Raw genomic sequence first — 25,042 nt, 5'->3', positions numbered from 1 at the left:
TAAGGTGACAGCATTTCATACAATTTTACTGGAGGACCTCTCTCCTGGGAGAGAAGAACTCCCAAATCTCTCAACAAAATCTCAACAATCTATAAAGACTAATCTGTCTCTTTCTTTTCCAGGGTAGAGGAATTCAAACATTACTCTCCTAGCACCAAACCAAACACTTCTCTATTTATCCTTGCTTTCTCTCCGCACCAAACTTCCTTCCTGAGCCTTCTGTTTCCTTAGGACTCCAGAGAGGACTGAGATTATGGCTCTGCCATAATATATCAGCCATTGCATAAAAAGCTTATATAGGTTTCCTATTGCCTTAACTAAGCCAAAATAAATGGTACTATTAAATGTATTTAGCAAATAATACTAGTAAATGAAAGAATATGTATTTATGAGTATTTTCACATGCTAGATGCTGTACAATGTGTTTTACATATAAGATTTTTTATTAGATCTTATAATGAAGCCAGGGCCTAGATATCATTGTTCCTAGTTTATAAGTAAAACTGAACTATGTGGTCATTAGGAGTATTTGACTTCTGCCTTGTAAATATCAACAACATATGGTTCTCTTCCTTTCTTTCTTTCTTCCTTTCTTTCTTTATTTTTCAAAATAACAAGGATAGTTTATTTTAATCAAAGTGGTAGTACCAATCAGAAACAAATACACTGTCAAGAGTGAAATAAAAGCCACATGAGTAAAAATATGTAAAGTTCATGTTATTGTGGGGGACTGCTTTTGATGGGCTTCAAGAGGAGGAGCTGGTTATTAATAGAATTACTTAAGCAGTTCTTTAGTTAGTTAACAGTTTTGGATTATAAAAGAATTCAATCACTGTGTATGACCATTCTTATAATGCATATAATTCCAGTCATATTCACATCAATTTATCTATAGTCGTAAGATGGTTAATATGGATTCTTCCTAAAAGTTCATTTAGAGGACACAGCTTGCCTTGTGGATTAATCATCCCAGAACAGTTCAAACTAAAATGCCATTCCACAAAGACATACAGGGATATGGTAGAATAGACTCTATAATGGTTGTAAAGGAAAAGAGAAACTTTTCAACTGTTTAAAACAAGTATGAATGTACCTGATGCAGGTGGAAGTCCCAGATTGTCAATAAAATGTTAGATGTATCATTAGGAAAGGGTGTGTGTGGCACCCAACAGAAATGGAGTTGCAGATAGCTGAGTTATTTCCTTTGGTTTCCTGCTTCCAATATCTCTTACATCCCTTAGAAACACAGTTTTCTTATATTTTTTTCACCCAACCTGTCAAAAGCCATTCTTCCATCATACTACAAAACAAATTCCAAACCAAACGAAGTAATTATTTTGCCAAATTTGTCCATGATTACTGTGTCAGACGCAGGTTTACAGCTTACTATAACATTCTTGAGACATCATTATATGATGTATGTTTTATCTAAGTTATAAACATTATTGAGATAAATCTGATAATTTCTTTAAAGCTCAGATTCACATGTTTAGAAAGAGATAACCAAGTGTAGTCTTACGCCCTCATCGAACTCCTAAGCTTACGTTGGTAATCTCTGGGGTCCAGGACTAATTCATGATCAGAAAAGTTGCTTTAGATTACTGCATCCTTGTCCTAAGAACCCTAAAGTTCTTTGATCTAGAATCATGTGGTTTTCAATAGCTAAAACGTCAAAGAATACAGGAAGTTGGGAAGGAACATGAAGAAAAACTCTGGGACTAGTTTCAGGATGTGTGTGTTTGGTGTGTATGTGTGTGTAGAGATGATGACAATAATTTATACATTTTTAAGTATAAATCTTTTAAATATATATTATATAAAACATTAAGTATAAATCATTTAAAATAGTTATAAATTTAAATAATTTAAAAAATTGAAAGTTTTAAATAGATTTTTTATTTCTTTTTTTCTTTTTTTTAAAATAATTTATTTTTTCTCAAATTGTAATTCATTCACACAGGGGTTATAAACACAGAAAGGCAAGATATGGGGAAGGGAATGACACTGGAGTGTGGGTGTTCAGGGGGAATACAGATATTTTTCAGAACCGGGTATCGGCTGGGAGAAGGTTCAGGGGACAAATCACTATAACTCTGCCTATGACTCGCTTGTCCTTATCTAAGTTGGTATTGTCTACCAAGGCTACCTATTTACAAGGTCTATGACTATTCAGGATTGTAAATTTCCACAAAAGCTGCCTATTTACATTAGCTTATAGCCATCTGTTTCAATGTTTTTCCACTGAGACCCAAGACTTGGTGTTAGTATACATATATGACAGGCCTATTGCTGATTTTAGGCCTATGGCTGATTTTAGGCCTTCAGTGTGTAAGCAGGGCTGCCCCTGATATCTCCTCCCTTCTCTAAGTATAGAAGGGCTGTGGCAATTCTAATCTTGGGAAGGCAGGGATAGAGGCATGACCTCCAGTACTTGAAGGGGACCTTGTAATGGCTCCTGTCCCCCTGTCGTTGTCCAGTGAGGCATGAGGGCCATACCCATCCCGATGTCTTTTTCCTGGAGAGGGGATACTTTTGACATCAACACCTATGCAGTCAGGCTTGTCCCTCAGGGAACCCAGAGAGATATTTTTAACTTTTATTTATATTCCCTTGCAGTGCACAGGCTCGCAACCTAAGCAAGAATTCAGATCGCCAGTCAGAGGGGGTTCTGAGTGGCCCCTCTCTACTTAGTCTAGGGCAGAAGTCCCCCCTCTTAGGTTGGGTGGAGATGGGTTTTGGAAACACCCTGTATAAAGTAACAACCTCATCTTGAGTCTTGTGGTCCTCCATAGCTAACATATGATAATGTATCTGAGTAGGTTTTGCAACCAAATTATTTATCTTTTGTATCACGAGTTAGTCTGCCTATTTGAGGGCCAGGGACCAGCAGAAAAAAGCAAAAAGAACCCAAATAATGGTCCCAAGATGTGAAGAAATAGGGTTGACAACCTTGGAGAGGCTGAAAACCAATTCATCTGTCTCTTTCTCTCTCTGATTTTTCTTAGGGCCTTCACTGACCTATTTCATGCTCTCTTTAACCCTCCTTGTCTTGTCTATGCAAAGGCAACATTCTTCTTTAATGGCTGTACACAGTCAAGAGCTGTACACAGCCTTGTCTGTTGTAATAGATTAAATCAAGTCCAATAAGTATCTTTTCGAATTTAGGAGGTCTCTTCAGACAGTGAAACGAGGAATTTCTTCAGCTTAGTGATATCAGTCTTTAGCTGTTTGATGTTCTTGTCAGTGGCCTTTCAAAGGTCTGAGTAGTATAAGTTCGGAGGCCAGCATCTGGATTAGAACTTCTAGCAGACATCACGGGTGATTCATTTTTACCTGTAAAGGATAAAGAAGGGAATTCTCAGGGAGATTTCTCTTCCTTGGATGTATATTGTTATTCATTGTATTTATAGTTGGGCCCGGCTTTGTGGGGGTATCTATTTTTTTCATTAATCTTTTTGGTAGCCAGTTAGCTGTGCCTTCTGTGGTATCAAACAGGCATATCAATCCTTGGCCCTGTAAGGGAACTGGTTCTGGGCCATTCCCTTAAAGGGTAAGAAGGTCCTTCCCCATATCTGTGGCAAAGTTTTTGTTGGTCTTGGTGGTGCCAGAAGCAGACAGGAGCAGATTTGCCATGAGCTTTCAGCTTTAGAGAGATAAAAGTGAACAAGGCATGATGGAGAGTATTTCAGGGGGATTCCTTCTGAGGGGGTACCATTCCCCCTCTTTTGTTTTTAAAGCCAATTTTTCAGAGTTCTTGTAAAATCAGGGCAGAAGCGCCAACAGTCACTCCTTCCACACTCAGAGAGTCATGAAGACCCTATTTAAGGATATATAAATCTATATTAATAATCTTTTGTCAAAGGACTGTTATAGCACTGCCAAGAACTAATCAGACTATATAATGTATCGATTAGTAATAGCTTCTATTTTTTGTGAGATTACCTCTCTTTTGTCGATTAATTGTTGAGGAAAATTAGGATTTACATCTCTCTTGAGAATATTAAACAGAGACTTAAATTCTTTTGTGGAGAGCTTAAAATAGGATCTTAGCCAATTAGCAACTCCTAGAAACTTTTGAAAATAATTTAAAATAAGTAAACTCTCTCCCTCTCTTTTTTTTGGACCCTTTATCTGTGCTTTTTTTTTTATTGGATATTATACGTATTTACCTTTCAATGTTATCTCCTCTCCCATTCTCCCCCAAAACCCCTTATCTGATACCTCCTCCTCCTATTTTCATGAGGGTGTGTTTCAAACATCCTTCAAATCCCTTCTCCCTGCTCTCGAATTCCCAAACAGTAGGGGATCCAAATTTAAGGGGACCATGGCCCTCTACTTCCACTGAAGTCTGACAAGGTCACCCTCAATTCTCTATACAGGTGGAGACATGAGTCCCTCCCTTTGTGCTCTCTGGCTGACGGTTTAGACTTTGGGAGCTCTGGTTGAAACTTTTAATACTCCTTCTAGAAAGGACCAAAGCATCCACACTTTGGTCTTCCTTCTTTTATGTGAGTTTTATGTGGTCTATACGTTGTTTCTTAGATATTGTGAGCTTTTGGACTAAACTTATCAGTGAGTGCATACCATGTATGTTCATTTGAGATTGGGTCACCTCACTCAACATGACATATTCCAGCTCCATCCATTTGCCTAAGAATTTCATGAACTCATTGTTTTTAATAGCTGAGTAGTACTCCATTGTATAAATGTACCACATTTTCTGCATCCATTCTTCTGTTGAAGGGCATCTGGATTCCTTCCAACTTCTGTCTATTATAAATAAGGCTGCTATGAACATGGTGGAGCATGTGTCCCTGTTGTATGTTGAAACATCTTTTGGGTATATGCCCAGGAGTGGTATAGCTGGGTCCTCAGGTAACACTATGTTCAGTTTTCTGAGATACTGCCAGACTGCTTTCCATAGTGGTTGTACCAGTTTACAATCCCACCAACAGTGGAGGAGTGTTCCTCTTTCTCCACATCCTTGCCAACATGTGCTGTCACCTGTGTTTTTGATCTTAGCCATTCTGACTGGTGTGAGGTGGAATCTCAGTGTTGTTTTCATTTGCATTTCCCTGATGACTAGTGATGCTGAACACTTCTTTAGGTGCTTCTTAACCATTCGAGCTTCCTCAGTTGAGAATTCTTTGTTCAGCTCTGTGCTCCATTTTTTAATAGAGTTCTTTGATTGTCAAGAGTCTAATTTCTTCAGTTCTTTGTATACCTTGGATATTAGCCCTTTATTAGATGTAGGGATGGTGAAGATCTTTTCCCAATCTGTTGGTTGCCGCTTTGTCCTATTGACTGTGTCCTTTGCTTTACAGAAGCTTTGCACTTTTATGAGGTCCCATTTGTCAATTCTTGGTCTTAGAGCACAGGCCATTGGTGTTCTGTTCAGGAACTTTTCTCCTGTGCCCATGTGTTCCAGGCTTTTCCCCAGTATCTCTTCTATTAGTTTCAGTGAGGCTGGTTTTAGGTGTAGGTCCTTGATCCACTTGGAATTGAGCTTTGTACAGGAGATAAAGTATGGATCAATTTGCATTCTTCTACATGCTGACCTCCAGTTGGACCAGCACCATTTGTTGAAAATGCTCTCTTTTTTCCACTGGATGGTTTTAGCTCCTTTTTCAAAGATCAAGTGACCATAGTTATGGGGGTTCATTTCTGGGTCTTCTATTCTATTCCATTGATCCTCCCGCTTGTCTCTGTTCTAATACCACACAGTTTTTATCACTATTGCTTTGTAGTACAGCTTGAAGTCAGGGATGGTGATTCCCCCAGAAGTTCTTTTATTGCTGATAGTAGTTTTCAGTATCCTGGGTTTTTTGTTATTCCAAATGAATTTTAAGATTGCTCTTTCTATCTCTGTGAAGAATTGAGTTGGAATTTTGATGGGGATTGCATTAAATCTGTAGATGGCTTTTGGCAAAATAGCCATTTTTAGTATATTAATCCTTCCAATCCATGAGCATGGGAGATCTTTCCATCTTCTGAGATCTGCTTCGATTTCTTTCTTCAGGGGCATGAAATTCTTGTCATATAGGTCTTTTACTTGCTTGGTTAGGTTCACACCAAGGTATTTTATATTATCTGTGACTATTGTGAAGGGTGTCATTTCCATAATTTCTTTCTCAGCCAGTTTATCTTTTGAGTAGAGGAAGGCTACTGATTTGCTTGAGTTAATTTTATATCCAGCCACTTTGCTAAAGTTGTTTATCAGGTTTAGGAGGTTGCTGGAGAAAGTTTTGGGGTCACTTAAATATACTATCATATCATCTGCAAATAGTGAGATTTAGACTTCTTCCTTTCCAGTTTGTATCCCTTTGACCTCCTTGTGTTGCCTAATTGCTCTGGCTAGGACTTCCAATACTATATTGAATAAGTAGGGGGAGAGTGGGCAGCCTTGCCTAGTGCCTGATTTTAGTGGGATTGCTTCAATTTTCTCTCCATTTAGTTTGATGCTGGGTACCGGTTTTCTGTATATTGTTTTTACTTTGTTTAGGTATGGACCGTGAATTCCTGATCTTTCCAAGACTTTTATCCTGAAGGGGTATTGAATTTTGTCAAATGCTTTCTCAGCATCTAATGATATGATCATGTGGGTTTTTTCTTTGAGTTTGTTTATATAGTGGATTACATTGATGGATTTCCATATATTGAACCAACCCTGCATTCCTGGGATAAAGCCTACTTGATCATGATGGATAATTGTTTTGATGTGTTCTTTGATTTGGTTCACTAGAATTTTATTGAGTAATTTTGCATCTGTGTTCATAAGGGAGATTGGTCTGAATTTCTCTTTCTTTGTTGGGTCTTCGTGTACACATAATTGTGGCTTCATAGAACGAATTTGGTATTGTACCTTCTGTTTCTAGTTTGTGGAATAGGTTGAAGAGAATTGGAATTAGGTCTTCCTTGAAGGTCTGATAGAATTCTGCACTAAAACCGTCTGGTCCCGGACTTTTATTTGTGGGGAGACTTTTAATGCATGCTTCTATTTCTTTTGGGGTTATGGGACTGTTTAGATGGTTTATCTGGCCCTGATTTAACATTGGTAACTGCTATTTGTCTAGAAAATTGTCCATTTCATCCAAATTTTCCAATTTTGTTGATTATAGGCTTTTGTAGTAGGATCTGATGATTTTTTTTAATTTCCTCGGTTTCTGTTGTTATGTCACCCTTTTCAGTTCTGATTTTATTAATTTGGATACTGTCTCTCTGCCTTCTGATTAGTCTAGCTAAGGGTTTATCTATCTTGTTGATTTTCTCAAAGAACCAGCTCCTGGTTTTATTGATTCTTTGGATAGTTCTTTTTGTTTCTATTTGATTGATTTCAGCCCTGAGTTTGATTATTTCCTGCCTTCTACTCCTCTTGGGTGTAATAGCTTCTTTTTGTTCTAGGTCTTTCAGGTGTGTTGTCAAGCTGCTAGTGTATGCTCCCTCCAGTTTCTTTTTGTAGGCACTTAGAGCTATGAATTTTCCTCTTACCACTGCTTTCATTGTATCCCATATGTTTGGGTATGATGTGTCATCATTTTCATTAAATTATAAAAACTCTTTAATTTCTTTCTTTATTTCTTCCCTTACCAGATTATCAAGGAGTATGGTGTTGTTCAGTTTCCATGTGAATGTGGGCTTTCCATTGTCTTTGTCATTTTTGAAGACCAGCCTTAGACCATGGTGATCTGATAGGATGCAGGGGATTATTTCTATTGTTTTTTTTTTGTATCTGTTGAGGCCTGTCTTGTGCCCAATTATATGGTCTCTTTTGGAGAAGGTACCATGAAGTGCTGAGAATAAGGTATATTCTTTTGCTTTTGGGTGAAATGTTCTATAGATATCTGTTAAGTACATTTGGTTCATAACTTCTGTTAGTTTCACTGTATCTCTATTTAGTTTCTGTTTCCATGATCTATCCATTGCTGAGAGTGGGGTGTTGAAATCTCCCAGTATCATTGTGTGAGGTGCAATGTGTGCTTTGAGCTTTAGTAAGGTTTCTTTTATGAAAGTGGGTGCTCTTGTATTTGGCGCATAGATATTTAGAATTGAGAGTTCATGTTGGTTGACGTTTCCTTTGACAAGTATGAAATGTCCTTCCTTATCCTTTTTGATAGCTTTAAGTTGAAAGTCGATTTTATTCGATATTAGAATGGCTACCCCAGCTTGTTTCTTAGGGCCATTTGCTTGAAAAATTGTTTTCCAACCTTTTATTCTCCAAGGTAGTGTCTGTCTTTGTTGCTGAGGTGGGTTTCCTGTAAGCAGCAAAATGCTGGGTCCAGTTTACAGTCCATTAGCCTATGCCTTTTTATTGGGGAATTGAGTCCATTGATGTTAAGAGATATTAAGGAGAGGGTGTTGTTGCTTCCTGTCATTTTTGCTAATAGTGGAGGCATCATTTGTGTGGTTGTCTTCTTTTGGGTTTGATGGAAAAGGATTATTTTCTTGCTCTTTCTAGGGTATGATTGCCCTCCTTGTATTGGAGCTTTCCTGCTATTATCCTTTGTAGTGCTGGATTTGTGGGAAGATACTGTGTAAATTTCGTTTTGTCATGGAATATCTTGCTTTCTCCATCTATGGTAATTGAGAGTTTTGCTGGGTATAGTAGCCTGGGCTGGCATTTATGTTCTCTTAGGTTCTGTATGATATTTGCCCAGGATCTTCTGGCTTTTATAGTATCTAGTGAGAAGTCAGGTGTAATTCTGATAGGTTTGCCTTTGTATGTTAGTTGGCCTTTTTCCTTTACTGCTTTTAAAATTCTTTCTTTGTTTTGTGCATTTTGTGTCTTGATTATTATGTGACGGGAGGTATTTCTTTTTTGATCTAGTCTGTTTGGCGTTCTGTAGGCTTCTTGTGTGATTACGGGCATCTCATTCCTTAGGTTAGGGAAGTTTTCTTCTATAATTTTGTTGAAGATATTTATTGGTCCTTTAAGTTGGGAATCTTCACTCTCTTCTATACCTATTATCCTTAGGTTTGATCGTCTCATTGCATCCTAGATTTCCTGGATGTTTTGTGTTAAGAACTTTTGGCATTTTGTGTTTTCTTTGACAATTGTGTCAATATTTTCTAAGGTATTTTCTGCACCTGAGATTCTTTCTTCTATCTCTTGTATTCTGTTGCTGATCCTTGTGTATGACTCCTGATTTGTTTCTTAGGTTTTCTATCTCCAGGGTAGTCTCCCTTTGTGATTTCTTTATTGTTTCTACTTCCATTTTTATGTCCTGGATGGTTTTTTTCAATTCCTTCATCTGTTCGTTTGTGTTTTCTTGTAATTCTTTAAAGGATTTTTGTGTTTCTTTAAGGACTTCATCCTGTTTACCTGTGTTCTCCTCAAGTTTTTTGATAGTGTTAATTATGTCCTTCTTATAATCCTCTATCATCATCATTAGAAATGATTTTAGATCTGGTTCTTGCTTTCCCAGTAATATAGGGAGTTTAGGACTTTCTAATGTGGGAAAACTAGGTTCTGATGATGGCAAGTACCTTGGGTTGCTGATGTTTATATTCTTGCGCTTGCCTTTCGCCATCTGGATCTCCTTTGTGCTATCTGTGCTGTCTCTGACTGGAGCCTGTCTTTCCTATTATCTAGGTTGTGTCAGAACTGTTTGGGATGGGTTTTGCTGCTGGGGTTAGAGCTGAGGCCCAAGATGTGCTCTGTGCTCAGGTGGAAACCGGAAGGGGCCTGGGCTCCGGGTCAAGAGTGGATTCCTGGTTCCTAGTGGGTCCCGGTTGCTCCCTGTTTGGGGCAAGTATTGCCACTTCCTAGCCTGAGATACTGCTTGGGTTAGAGCTCCTGAGAGCCCCATTTCCACTGGGTTCTGTGAGACTGGGTGCAGAGCTGATTCCCGGGATCTGCCGGGTGCTCGGGCCCAGACCTGATGGAACCCGTACTCCTGGCCAGGAGTGAATTCCTGGGTCCCAGTGGGTCCTGGTTGCTCCCTGTTTGGGGCAAGGGTTGGTTTTCCTTTACCTGGGATGCTGCCTGAGTTAAAGCTCCTGGGAGGCCCTCTTTCTCTCGGTTTTCTGAGGTTGGGCACAGAGCTGCCGCCTGGGATCTGCTCTATGCTCATGCCCAGACCAGAAGTCTCCAGATTTTTTATTTTTATTTTCAGTTTTGTATTAGATATCTTTTTTGTTTTTTAAAAAGAATCTATTTGTCAAAGTTATTTTATTTATTGAAAGCCAAGATCTGGAACATTCAAATCAGTTCTCCTAGGAAGGTGACTTGGGAGAAATGGTGACTTGGTGAGTAGAGCCAGCATCCTGTAGGCATGTTAACACGCTTAGCTGCCTGGGCTTTGCTGTGCTCTGACTTCAGGCCAGAGCATTTTGCCCTGCAGAGTGCTGACAGTAGAGTGGTTGGAGGCCCTAGCTAGCGATAAGTTATCTGGAAAGTTTCATCTTCTTTTTCACTGGTGTTCTGTCTATTGCTACTCCTTCTGGCCTTTGCAGCTTTTCCTTTGCTTTTCTCTTCTTGGGCATTGAGACATCATCCTGGCTGTCTGGTGTTTGTATACAATCTTCTGCAGCTTCGACAGAGGCATCGGAACACTCGTCCCTACTAGGGCCTCCAGGCTGCAGCTCAGCTTGGTCTCTTCTCTTGGCCATAGCGACCCTCTCTGCTTCTTCTTTTTCTGCTTCACACGCTTCTTCTTTTTATGCCTCTTGGCCTTGTGTTGGAGACAGTTCTCTACATCTAAGCCTGCTGCCTCTATGGTTTTTTTCTTTCCCTTTTTCCATTCAACAGGGGTCTCTGAAAGGCCAGAGCCTGGAGCTGAGGCATGTGGCTTGCTCTTTAACTGAGCCATCCTCTTGGCAAAATATTTCTGGATGGTGAAAGCACTAGTTGTGGTCGTGGTTGTGGTCAGGGAGGTGTCCATCTCATCTTCAACCTCCTCCTAATTGCTGTCTGCCAGGGCAGTGGCAGAGCTGACAGACTTGGGACAATGTCGATGCTGATGGAGCATCTGAAGAAGCAGAAATGGGCTGTGGCTCCCAGAAATGCTGCATGGGGTAATGATGATTCCAAGTTTGGCTAGAAGGTGCTTGAGAAGATGGGGTGGTCTAAAGGAAAGGGTTTGGGGGCTCAGGAGCAAGGAGCCACAGGACGACTTCAACCAGGTTTTGGTAGCACTCAACACTTGCCATGGTCATGTGAAGACACCATATCCTAGGCCCTGCTTATGTATCCAGTCTGTTAGTCTACATTTTTTAATTGGGGCATTGAGTCCATTGATGTTAAGAGGTATTAAGGAAAAATGATTGTGGCTTCCTGTTATTTTTGTTATTACAGGTGGAATTATGTTTGTGTAACTATCTTCTTTTGGGTTTGTTGGAAGATTACTTTCTTTTTTTTTTTAAGTTGTAATACCTAGAGGAACCACTGAACTCAGAGCAGTGGGTAAGAACCCTCCCCCTTCCCCTCAGAGCTGCAAATGGGAGCCTGGGGCACTCTGGACCCATCACCTACCCAAACCCCGCCCTCCAGAATACCACTCTCCTTCCACTCCTCACTTAGGTTTTTTTTTTTTTTTTTTTGGCTGGGGCAGACTCCTAGCTGGTCTGCTCCGTGAAGACACCATATACTGACCCATCCTAGAGGAACAACTGCGCTCAGGGCAGCAGTATTTCAGGATGACAAAGGCAGCCTGAGTCCCAGGGGTTTTCCACCCAGGAGTTCAGGATCACAGGATCACAGAGACAGTTGACCTATGACGATTTCTGACACAAGCAAGATAACTGGAAAGACAGGCTCCAGTCAGAGAAAGTGAGTACAGGTCTCACCAGAGATAACTAGATGGCAAAAGGCAAACACAAGAACATAAGCGACAATAATCAAAACATCAAATGCACAAAACAAAGAAAAAGTATTCAAAGCAGGAAGGGGAAAAGGTCAAGTAAAATATAAGGGCAGACCTATAAGAATTACACCAGACTTCTCATTAGACTATAAAAGCCAGAAGATCCTGGACTGATATACAGACCCTAAGAGAACACAAATGTCAGCCTAGACTACTATACCCAGCAAAACTCCCAATCACTATAGATGGAGACACCAAGATTTTCCATGAAAAAAAAACCAAATTTACACACAATATCGTCTCACAAATCCACCCCTACAAAAGGATAATTGATGGAAAATTCCAACACAAGGAGGGCAACTACAACTTAAAAAAAAAAAAAAGAAAGTAATCTTCCAACAAACCCAAAAGAAGATGGTTACACAAACATAATTCAATAAAAAAATTGAATAACAAAAATAACAGGAAGCCACAATCATTTTTCCTTAATACCTCTTAACATCAATGGACTCAATGCCCCAATTAAAAAATGTAGACTAACAGACTGGATACATAAGCAGGGCCCAGAATTTTGCTGCATACATGAAATGAACCTAAGTGATACAGACAGACACTACTTCAGAATAAAAGATTGGAAAACAATTTTTCAAGCAAATGATTCCAAGAAACAAGCTGGAGTAGCCATTCTAATATAGAATGAAATCAACTTTCAACTAAAAGTTATCAAAAAAGATAAGGAAGGATACTTCATACTCGTCAAAGGAAAAATCTACCAAGATAAACTCTCAATTCTGAATATCTAGGCTCCAAATGCAACTCATAAAAGAAACTTTACTAAAGTTCAAAGCACACATTGCACCTCACAAAATAATAGTAGAGGATTTCAACACCCCACTCTCAGCAATGGACAGATCATGGAAACAGAAACTAAACAAAGACAGAGTAAATTTAACAGAAGTTATGAACCAAATGGATTTAACAGATATCTATAGAACATTTTGTCCTAAAACAAAAGAATATATCTTTTTCTCAGCACCTCATGGTACCTTCTCCAAAATAGACCATATAATTGGTCACAAAACAGGCCTCAACAGATACAAAAGGATTGAAATAATCTCTTGCATCCTACCAGATCACTACAGATTAAGGCTGGTCTTTAATAATAACAAAAACAATGAAAGTCCACATACACATGGAAACTGAACAATGCTCTACTCAATGATGACTTGGTTAAGAAAGAAATAAAGAAAGAAATTAAAGACTTTTTAGAATTTAATGAAAATGGAGGCTCTTCATACCAAAACTTATGGGACACAATGAAAGCAGTGCTAAGAGGAAAACTCATAGCTCTAAGTGCCTACAAAAAAGAAGCTGGAGAGAGCACACACTTACAACTTGACAGCACAGCTGAAAGCTCTAGAACAAAAAGAAGCAAATGCACCCAAGAGGAGTAGAAGGCAGGAAATAATCAAACTCAGGGCTGAAATCAACAAAGTAGAAACAAAAACAACTATACAAAGTATCAACAAAACCAGGAGCTGATTCTTTGAGGAAATCAACAAGATAGATAAACTCTTAGCCAGATTAACCAGAGGGCACAGAGTCAGTATCCAAATTAATATAATCAGACCTGAAAAGGGAGACATAACAACCAAAATGAGAAAATTCAAAAAAATCATCAGATCCAACTGCAAAAAACTATACTCAACAAAACTGGAAAATCCAGATGAAATGGACAATTTTCTAGACAGATACCAGGTACCAAAGTTGAATCAGGAACAGATAACCCATCTAAACAGTCCCATAACCCCTAAAGAAATAGCAGCAGTCATTAAAAGTCTCCTCACCAAAAAAAAAAAAAAAAAAAAAAAAGCCCAAGATCGGATGGTTTTAGAGCAGAATTCTATCAAACATTCAAGGAAGACCTAATACCAATTCTCTTCAAACTATTCCACAAAATAGGAACAGAAAGAACACTACCCAATTTGTTCTATGAAGCCACAATTATGGTGATACCTAAACCACCCAATGACACAATGAGGAAAGAAAATTTCAGACCAATCTACCTTACAAATATCTATGCAAAAATACTGAATAAAATTCTCACAAACCAAATCCAAGAAAACATCAAAACAATCATCTATTATGATCAAGTATGCTTTATTCCAGGGATACAGAAATGGTACAATATTCAGAAATCCATCAAAGTAATCCACTATATATATATAAAAAAAAAAACTCAAAGAAAAAGCCACATGATCATCTCACTAGATGTTGAGAAAGCATTTGAGAAAATGCTTTAGACATCTCTTCATGGTAAAAGTCTTGGAAATATCAGGATTCAAGGACCATACCTAAACATAATAAAAGCAATACACAGGAAGCCAGAAGCCAACATCAAACGAAATGGAGAGAAACTTGAAGCAATCCCACTAAATTCAGAGACCAGACAAGTTGCCCACTCTCTCCCTACCTATTCAATATAGTACTGGAAGTCCTAGCCAAAGCAATTAGACAACAAAAGGAAATTAAAGGGACACAACAAATAGGAAAGGAAAAAGTCAAAATATCACTATTTGCAGATGATATGATAATATACCTAAGTGACCCCAAAACTTCCACCAGAGAACTCCTAAACCTGATAAACAACTTCAGCAAAGTGGCTGGATATAAAAATCAACTCAAATAAATCAGTAGCCTTCCTTTACTCAAAGGATAAACAGGCTGTGAAAGAAATTAAGGAAATGACACTCTTCACAATAGTCACAAATAATATAAAATACCTTGGTGTGAATCTAACCAAGCAAGTGAAAAATCTGTATGACAAGACTTTCGAGTCTCTGAATAAAGAAATTGTAGAAGATCTCAGAAGATGGAAAGATCTCCCATGCTCATGGATTGGCAGGATCAATATAGTGAAAATGGCCATCTTGCCAAAGCAATCTACAGATTCAATGCAATCTCCATTAAAATTCCAACTCACTTCTTCATAGTGATAGAAAGAGCAATTTGCAAATTCATTTGGAATAACAAAAAACCAAGGCCACAAGAACTATTCTCAACAACAAAAGAACTTCTGGAGGAACCACCATCCCTGATCTCAAGCTGTACTACAGAGCAATAGTGATAAAAACTGAATGTTATTGGTACAGAGACAGGCAGGAAGATCAATGGAATAGAATTTATGACCCAGAAATGAACTCACACACCTATAGTCACTTGATCTTTGACAAAGGAGCTAAAACCATCCAGTGGAAAAAGGACAGCATTTTCAACAAATGGTGCTGGTTCAACTGGAGGTCACCATGTGAAAGAATGCAAATTGATCCATTCTTATCTCCTTGTACAAAGCTCAAGTACAAGTAGATAAAGGACCTTCACATAAAACCAGATACACAGAAACTAAAAGAAGAGAAGGTGGGGAAGAACCTCAAATACTTGGGCACAGGAGAAAAGTTCCTGAACAGAACACCAATGGCTTATGCTCTAAGATCAAGAATTGACAAATGGGATTTCATAAATTGCAAAACTTCTGTAAGGCAAAGGGCACTGTCAATAGGACAAAATGGCAACCAACATACTGGAAAAAGATGTTTACCAATCCCACATCCGATAGAGGACTAATATCCAATATCTACAAAGAACTCAAGAAATTACACTCCAGACAACCAAATAACCCTATTAAAAATGGGATACAGAGCTAAACAAAAAATTCTCAACTGAGGAAACTCGAATGGCTGAGAAGCACCTAAAGAAATGATCAACATCCTTAGTCATTAGAGAATTGCAAGTCAAAACAACCCTGAGATTTCACCTCACACCAGTCAGAATGGCTGAGATCGAAAACTCACATGATAGGAGATGCTGGCGAGGATGTGGAGAAAGAGGAACACTCCTCCATTTTTGGTGGGATTTCAAGCTGGTACAACCACTCTGGAAATCAATCTGGTGTTTCCTCAGAAAATTGGACATAGCATTACCTGAGGACCCAGCTATACCACCCCTGGGCATATACCCAGAAGGTGCTCCAACATATAACAAGGACATATGCTCCACTATGTTCATAGCAGCCTTATTTATAGTAGCCAGAAGCTGGAAAGAACTCAGATGTCTTTTAACAGAGGAATGGATGCAGAAAATGTGGTACATTTACACAATTTACTCAGCTATTAAAAACAATGAATTCATGAAGTTCTTCATGAATTCAAATGGATGGAACTAGAAAATATCACCCTAGTGAGGTAACCCAATCACTAAAGAATACGCATAGTGTTCACTCGATGAAAAGTGGATATTATCCTAAAAGCTTGCCATATCCGAGTTGCAACTCACAGACTACATCAAGGTCATGAAGAAAGAAGACCATAGTGTGGGTGCTTCAGTTCTTCTTAGAAGGAGTAGCAAAATACTCATGGGAATAAATATGGAAACAAAGTGTGGGACAGAAACTGAAGGAGGGGCCCTCTGGAGACTATTCCACCTGGGTATCCATCCCATGTGCAGTCAGCAAAGGTAGATGCTGATGTGGATGCCAAGAAGTTCATGGTGATAGGAGCCTGATATAGCTGTGTCCTTAGAGGTCTGCCAGAGCCTGACATATACAGAAGTGGATGCTCACAGATAACCATTGAACTGATCATGGGCTTCTCAATGGAGGAGTTTGAGGGAAGACTGAAGGATCTGAAAGTGTTTGCAGCCCCATGGGGAGAGCAACTGGAGCTCCCAGGGTCTAAACCACCAGCCTGGGAGCACACAGGGAGGGAGCCATGGCCCCAGCTGTATATGTAGGGGAGGATGGCCTTGTGGGGCATATGTGGGAGAGGAGGTCCTTGGTCCCATGAATGCTGGATGCCCCATTGTGGGGGAATTCGAGGGTGGTGATGTGGGAGTTCGTGGATGGGTAGGGGACCATCCTCATAGAAGCAGGAGGAGGGGAGATGTGATAGGGGGTTTCTGGGTAGGTGGGAAATGGGGAAAGGGGATATCTGAAATGTAAATAAAATATCCAATAAAAACCAAAACCAAAACCAAACCAAAACAATACAAAAAAAAGAACCCAGTGGAGGAAGAGCCTCTAAGACTATCTTCAAAGTACCCATCATTTTGTAGATCATAGTGAATCACATGGAGACTTACAAACTAAGCAGATGAGCAGGAGACCAAGTAGGAGAGGGATGGTAACTTAGAGGATCCTCAAACCATTTCATTTATTGTTCTCCAGGTTATGGAGTGCTCTTAAAAAGAGCCTCATAGTGATGAAGAGATTCACTTCAAGTTTATATATTTACATGTCTAAAGCATAAATTAGCCTTTTAATAGGTGGCATCATAATACAGTTTACTTAACTTTTCTAAGATCTATTTTTCTATTAATAAAGCATAGATTATAATAAAATCTAATTAAACTGGACAGTAATATCTAATATATGAGACTGTTTTGTATGTACAGTATCTGTTATGTTTAACACAGAGTCTGGCACTTATCATTCTATAGTCCTCTATAGGCTTGTGTTTTTAAGTTGCAAATTAAATACTTGTGCATTGAATGTCACCTTAAGAAATCCATATGACTCTGCTTAGATCTTTAGTCACTGTCTACCAGATTCTAGGTGTCAGTTGAAGGTACAATAGGAGGAAATGGGTGACTATAAAATTGCACAACCCTATTATTATCTCTGGAGAAAGCCAAGCCCAGGCATAGCTGATGAGTTAATCAGATACGAAGCAGAAGACATTTCCTTCTCCTTTGTGGTTTCAAGCCTATTTTCAAAGCCATAGCTCTCTGGCGCAGTTAGCACCTGAAGGTACAGGAGTGATGGCCACTGGAGGGTCTGCCCAACTATGCCTAGCACTACTGTTCACCTGTAAGTACAGGCTTATGTTATTCTCTGCCTCAAGGGACCAAAATGCATCTGGAGAGTGTCATGGTGGGGGCATTGATGGTTTTGTTTTGTTTTGGTTTGGTTTTTTTACTTTGCAGCACATACACAAACCATGGGGTGTTTTTCAGGCAGTCTGTAGTAGAAAGAAGCAGAAGAAAATGGGCTGAGCACCATGTCAGTGGGAAGCCAGGCTACTAGCTTAGATCTTTCCAATCCTCTGGCATCTACTAGAGCACAAGACAGAAACCAATGGAGGAGAATAGAGGAAAGTGTGCAGCTCCTGTTCCACATTAATCACTAACATTTCATGGATGTGGGTCTCAATCCCATACTGATTCCAGAGCTCTGGCATCTGGAACACAGGGGACAGACGCTAACTTACCCCTTATTTATTTTGCAGCTCTGGGTGTCATGCTAACAGGTGAGTCCTTTGTCCTTTTTCCTTCAGTGTATCTGACATTGCTCTCTCTTTGGGTTTATTTTTATCCCATTGTGTTTTCTTAGAGCTCCGATTCTTCTTCCTGGAAAGTCTGTTTTCCAAATCCACCTCACCACCATCTTTTTATTGCCTGTCCCAAAACCTCCCATATACCATTTCCCCTCTGAAGTTGTCTCTTCTGCTTAAGCCAACAGCCATGTCTGCACTGGTGTTCTTTGGCATATCTTCTGTCTAGACCTTTCACAGACATTCATCAAACCTTCACTATTGTTATTGCTATTTTGTAATTAAGAATCCTGTAACAGTTTATATCACTTACTGGAGGTTTCACCACTGACAAAAGCTGGACTCTATCCTAAGTCTCTTGGGTCTAAATATTTTCCTTGACTATATCACCCCTTTGTCATCACCACAAGCTGCTTTTTTAGCCACTGTTTAAATTGTCCCCACATTTCCTAGTTCCTGGAATCCTTTCAAAGCTGTACCTCTTGGTACTTTTCATGGCCTTTCAAAATTGCAAACATTTTTCACTGTATAGATTCATAATTAAATAGTTATAAAAATCTACAGCTCATAGTTTATCAAGTCTATTATATATTTTTATTATCATGAAAGTTATTTATTTACAAATATTGTATACGAAAATGTATACAATACTTGCTATATAATCTGAAATGATTGACGGTTGCTCCTGACATGTATTAATGAAACCAAGGCTTTAACATTTATCCATTATTTCTATATTAAGCCATTCAATAATTATTTAGCAAACCTTAATTATATAGCATCCATTATCCTAAGAAATGATCCAAAAGATGATCATAATTTTTGGAGACTGATACTGAAGTTCAGAGAATTAGAGTAGGTATTCACATCATAGATAGATTACTTCAATTGTCTCCAAAATTCTTGTGTTCGTGCCCTACTTTGATCCCTGGGTTGTTTGCTCCCTGAGACCACAACATTGTTTACATCATCCTTTATTGCTTCTCCCAGACATCAGAGCAGAGGATTGTTATTGACAAGATGGACCATTGATTGACTATTGACATGTTTATAGTTTTAAGACTGAATAATTCTCAATGAATTAAAATTGTTTCACAATTTTACCTTTAAGCTACTCAGAAATCTGTAGTGTCCTTGGACCCACCATGGATTAGAATATTTACAGGAGAGAAAGTGACCCTTTCATGCAATGGGAACAATTCCCTTCAAATGAACTCTACTAAATGGATCCACAATGGTATCATCTCTAAGGTGACATCTACACATTTGGTCATTGTGAGTGCCACCATTCAAGACAGTGGAAAATACATATGTCAGAACCAAGGATTTTATAAGAGTAAACCGGTGTACTTGAATGTGATACAAGGTACGTTCCAGGGATATGGGAAAATATATCTCTCACGTGAAGAGTGACCCACTAGAACAACAGTACTCTACCTTCCTAATGCTGCAATCCTGTAATATAGTTACTCGTGTTATGGTGACACCTAGCCATAAAATTATTTTTGTTGCTAATTAATAACTGTAAGTTTGCTATTGTTATAATTCATGAATATCTGTGTTTTCCTATGGTCTTAGGCAACACATGTGAAATTGTTGTTGGAACCCCACAAAGGAGTTGTAACCTAGTGCACTAAGAACTAATGCACTAGAAGATGGCAATAATGTATGTTATTCTAGGAGCACACCACTCAAGACATCTCATGTTTTCTTTTGCATGGTTCTTTAATCCTCTTTTAATAATCTAGTCTGCCATAAATATTATTCATGTGTCCTGTTTTTTAAAATCTATTTTACCTAGGTATAGATGAATTTTGTGATCAGATGACATTATAGGCATATGAATACCATAAAAAGCTGTGTATGTATACATGCATCATAATGTTTGAGTAATGCTCTGAATAATCTATGAGCCATGAACGACACTTCTGTTAATTCTTCATGCATTTTACTATTACTAAAACCAATTCTACTGTTTATTTTAATTCAAGAAATAGTTTATTACTCATTTTTGTGTTGAAACAACATATCTAGGTATCAGTAAATATTGAATGAGCAAACTATCTTTTGAAAGGAAAAGTCATAGGTTATATTTTCTTTGGTTGAAAAAATGTTTTAACACTTATAAAATTCCAAATACAAACTAAACCATGAATAACAGTCTTCCATTTCCTGGTAGAAGATACAATATGCTTGCATATGTTAGACATGTTCTCAATCAAAACTCTCCATTTGTGAAGAATGTTTTACAATTCTTTAGAATGACATTAACCATAGAATATGATTCTTATAATTTACAGAATCATTATTGACAATTAATCACTGAGTGCCTACAAACTTCTCAACACTATGTTAGGTACTACTGAAAAACAGAAGCAGATACATTCCTGTATCTTCATAGATCTATACAGCAAAAATGACAATAAATAAAAATTGAACAAATAATTAAACTTGGTGTACATATTTTAAGAAGGTGTTTTGGCTAACTTAGAATTAACAACAGAACTGAGAAGCCTCTTGGAAGAAAGAGCAAAAACATTTCTTCATTGTTCAAACCTTTTGGAGTGTGTCTGTCTGCGCTCTCTTAGCTAGGTAGCTAGAATAGATTTGAAGGAAATTCTTGCCTTTGGGTTTCCACATAGAGGCCCAGAAATGCAAAAGAAGATACTTTATGGCTCCAGACTGACTTGTCAGAGGGATAAAGGATTCACTGGTGTGGGTTTCAGGTTATACATATTATTTCGTCTTTATTCTTTTCTAAAATTAAATTAATTTTCTTTTACTCACTCACTTTATATCCCCCTCATTGCCCCCTCCCAGTCACCCCCTCCTACAATCCTCCTATCCTCCATTCTCCTTCTCCTCTGAGGGGGTGAGGACCTCCCTGGGCAACCACCAATCCTGGCACTTCAAGTCTCTGCAAGGCTAGGTACTTCCTTTCCCAATGAGGGCAGACAAGGCAGCCCAGCTAGAAGAACATATCCTACTCACAGGCAACAGCTTTTGGAAAGGTCCCCACTCCAGTTGTTCAAGACCCACTTGGAGACCAAGATGCACATTTGCTACATATGTGCAGGAAGGCCTAGGCCCAGCCCATGTATGTTCTTTGGTTGGTGGTTCAGACTCTGAGAGCCTCAAGGGTCCAAGTTAGTTGACTCTGTTTGTCTTCCTGTGGAGTCCTTATCCCCTTTAGGACCTATAATTCTTCCTACTACTTTTCCACAAGAGTCCCGAAGCTCAGTCTACTGTTTGCCTGAGAGAATTAGCATCTGTCTGAGTGAGCTGCTGGGTGGAACCTCTCAAAGGATAACTTGTTTCTGTCTGCCAGCATAACAGAGTATCATTAATAATGTTAGGGATTGGTGCTTGCCCATGGGATGGCTGTCAAGCTGGGCAGGTTATTGGCTGGGCATTCCCTTAGTCTCTGTGCCTGTATTTCTTGTAGATAATATAAATTTGGGGCTGAAAGTTTTGTGGGTGGGTTGATGTCTCTATTGCTCCACTGGGATTTCTGTCTGGCTACAGGAGGTAGCCTCTTCAGGTTCCATATCCCCAGTGTAGTGAGTCACAGCTAAGATCACCTTCATTGATTCTTGGGAACCTCCCTTATCCCAGGTCTCCATCTTGTTCTGGAGCTGTTCCCCACTTCCTAACCCCCATCTATTTTAGATTTCCATTCATTTTCATGTTTAATTGATCTTATAAGCAAAGAAATTAGTTAATGGTCATTCATGGATGACCCCCTTTCATCTGTCTGTGGATCTGTCTGTCTGCTCCACTTCCCCTGCTCCATTTCTTATCCATTATTAAATAAACAACACTAATGTACTGAATGTTCTTCAGAGTGGCTACTCCTTCAGACATCTGCTGACGTGGTCTTAGCCAATGGATCCTTTGACATCAGATGCCATGGCTGGAAGAATTGGAATGTCCGAAAGGTGATCTATTACAAGAACAACCATGCTTTCAAGTACTCTTATCAGAGCCCCAACATCTCCATTAGAAATGCCACACTTAATGACAGTGGCACCTACCACTGCACGGGCCATCTTAAGCAGGTGGAATATGAATCTGACAAATTCAGAATTGCTGTAGTAAAAGGTAAGTTGATAAAGGGAAAAAATAGTTCATGGTAGGAGAAGAGAAAGTGGGTTTATGAGTCAGTGTTTGAAGTTAATACAACAAGGCCTTTGTGGTTGCCTAGAAAGCCTAACAAATTTGCAGTGAGGTAACCAAGGATGTATCATCACAGAAGAGTCCTTATTTGTTATGTGCTGATGGTAATACCTGTGCACTAAATCAAAATTTATAAAGATTAATGAGATACTTTTGTTAAAAGACTTTATAAACTGTAAAAGCTTCTCCAGATATAACATATTATAATTAACATTTGAAAATTTTCATCTATTGCTTTCTAAAGAAGAGTGTTTGTATTTATCAAATTGAAAGTGGTTTGGTGTCCCAGCCCGAGCTGCTGCTCTGGTCTTCGGGTCAGAGTCTAGCAAGAGAGAGAGTGGGGAAAGAGACACAAAGAATGGAGACAAGACAGAGAGTCTGGTCAAGTCTCATTTACTAAAAGTAAATCATGGGTATATATAAGCACAAGCAGGAGACTACAGCTGAAGACACTTTACCAAGTCCGACTTGCAGCTAGGGTCACTAAACAACAAAACAAGATATATGAGAAAAGCATGATGTTTATCAGAGTGTGCTCAGCTGTTGTAGGCTGTTGAAAACAAGTTTCTTGTCAGGGTATATGGTCTAAGACGGCTGCAAAGATGATAGCTGCTTTCTGCTAGGATTGGCTCCCAACAGTTTGGGAAGCTGAAGGAAGTAGATACAAAGAGTTTGAAGAGTCCATATTAACTATCGATGGTAGGGAAGGAAATCAGATCCTCACAGAACTATGTGTGCAGATCCAGAAGGATGACAGTGTGCCTGCTGAGGAAAGACAGGTGGCTTGGCTCTATGGTTCATAAGAAAAGCTGCTTTTACATAATGTCATGTAAGAGGGGAAGTTTGAAATGTTTGCTTGCTGTTGAAGGAAGAAATTTTGTTTTATTTTGGCATGTTCATAATTATCTATAAAAAAGCAAGATGGTCAAACATAGAATTATGCTCTGATGTTTAATTATCTCTGGCTCCAGGTTGTGTCCTTACAACCAAGTCATCAGATAATAGCATCCTGTTTCCTGACTTTCACTCTCTAGAAGAATGGGTAGACAGGGTTTATTGAGAAACATTTATACTTCCACAGTGCTCTAGAGAGCACAGACTGTGGAACTCGGGATCTTGAATATTCTCTCTCTCTTACTGGATACTCCATTATACTAATGATGAACAAGTATGCTTGTGTTCTTCTTAAAGAAGATGGCTCTGAGTCCCATTTTTCATTTTCTAATGTGAATTGTATACTTATTGTATTTACATTCCATTCTAGCTTACAAAAGCAAGTATTGTTGGCTACAACTAATTTTCCCATTGTTGGTGGTGATTCTGTTTGCTGTGGACACGGGGTTATTGTTCTCAACACAAGAACAGTTCATATCAGTCCTGAAGATTCAGAAGACTGGAAAAGGCAACAAAGTTGAAACCTAACTCCTAACCTAGGTACATAAAAAAACTTATGTGATTTCTGAAGAGACAATTCTTAACAGTAATTTTCCACAGTATCCTCAATAGCTTTTCAACTGTCAAAGGGTACTCATGTTATCCATAGAAAAGTCTGTTCCACAGGAATTTCACAAATGCTTCATTAAACAACTGCAGCTGGTAACGCAACATGCAATAAATAGCAAATACTCAATGAACACTGCTTCCTTGGTTAAAAAATTAGCTGACTGTTTTATCTAAATTTGTAAAAAGAGAAGCACAATTTGAATAAAGTAAACATGGAATCATGTAGAATGGTACGTTTAGAGATTATGGTCATATTAATTTGTTTGTTTTCTTCTAGAAGAATGACCATGAGGGTCTAAGTACATCATCTCTCTTTTTTATCATTATAAACAGTAGGTGGCACAGAAGACATGGTAGGTAGGATACTGGTGAGGTTGGCCAGTTTGCATTCTGCCTTCTATTGGCTTTTGATTATCAAGAAAAATTAGGTGGCTCAGAAGACCAGGATTCATATGTGATCAATTCTGCCCCACCAGTTTAATAGATGAAACTTGTATCATATCTCCATAGACTGACAGAGCAAGCAGCTTTTGAGTAATCCTGGAAATGATAAGCACTGTTTATAGACTAAGACCAAATAAGTTCTTGGGTAAAAGAAATAGGTTTATATGTTTGTATTTTATGTCTTTCATTTTGTTACCAAAGTATTTGCTGAAGGCCAATGGTCTATCTCACAATATGAATGGGATTGGGTTTCTTCCCAGCAAGTGTATCCATTTTTATGACTAAACCACATAGTATGAGACATAGATACCAATCTTGATTCTTTTACTTTCTGGGCTTGTGATTTGTGAAATCAGCCTATATATGTATAAGACAAGTGTTTCATTTCTAAAATAGGAATGAGCCTATGCATTGTGTCTAGCTCAGCTCCTGCTCCATGCCCATGTAGACAATGAGTTGGGGCTTAAGGAAACATCTAAGGGACAGGGGCATGCTGTCAGTGCTGAACACTAGCTTATGACAACCAACATGTAAGAACAGAGGGCCTCAAGTTTTCCCAGGCTCTGCACTTACTAACAGTGTGGGGAAATGTATGAGGGTAATTTGCAAACATTGACTAGACAGATCTTCATTTGCCAAGAAATGTTAGTAGGGTATACATAGTAATTATTTCAGATTTTTAAAGATGGGTATAATGGTATATAATGTGATTCTTTTTTGTATCTTTCTCCCCAATATTTTCATCACTTCAGAGTAAGGAATGACTGCATTCTTAGTACATGGTGTTTGCTT

The 25,042-nt window shown here is 38.7% G+C and overlaps 1 protein-coding gene and 1 pseudogene across 1 annotated transcript; one reads left to right on the top strand and one right to left on the bottom strand.

The window, feature by feature from the left end:
- Positions 1-10,383: 10,383 nt before the first annotated feature.
- LOC114636556 lies at positions 10,384-11,154 on the bottom strand (annotated as a pseudogene).
- A 6,416-nt stretch (positions 11,155-17,570) lies between these two features.
- On the top strand, positions 17,571-23,937 carry Fcer1a (Fc fragment of IgE receptor Ia). The gene is made up of 5 exons (XM_028784641.1): positions 17,571-17,664; positions 18,083-18,103; positions 19,239-19,493; positions 21,971-22,228; positions 23,568-23,937. Exons 1-5 carry the CDS (start codon positions 17,616-17,618, stop codon positions 23,723-23,725), a joined length of 741 nt encoding a protein of 246 aa, XP_028640474.1. The 5' UTR covers positions 17,571-17,615; the 3' UTR covers positions 23,726-23,937.
- The last annotated feature ends 1,105 nt before the right edge of the window (positions 23,938-25,042 follow it).

The sequence above is a fragment of the Grammomys surdaster genome, unplaced genomic scaffold (genome assembly GCF_004785775.1).
Source record: "Grammomys surdaster isolate TR1022 unplaced genomic scaffold, NIH_TR_1.0 124525, whole genome shotgun sequence".
NCBI lineage: Eukaryota > Metazoa > Chordata > Mammalia > Rodentia > Muridae > Grammomys > Grammomys surdaster.
The sequence above is the reverse complement of the archived record's forward strand: the minus strand, read 5'-3'. Positions and strand labels throughout refer to the sequence as shown.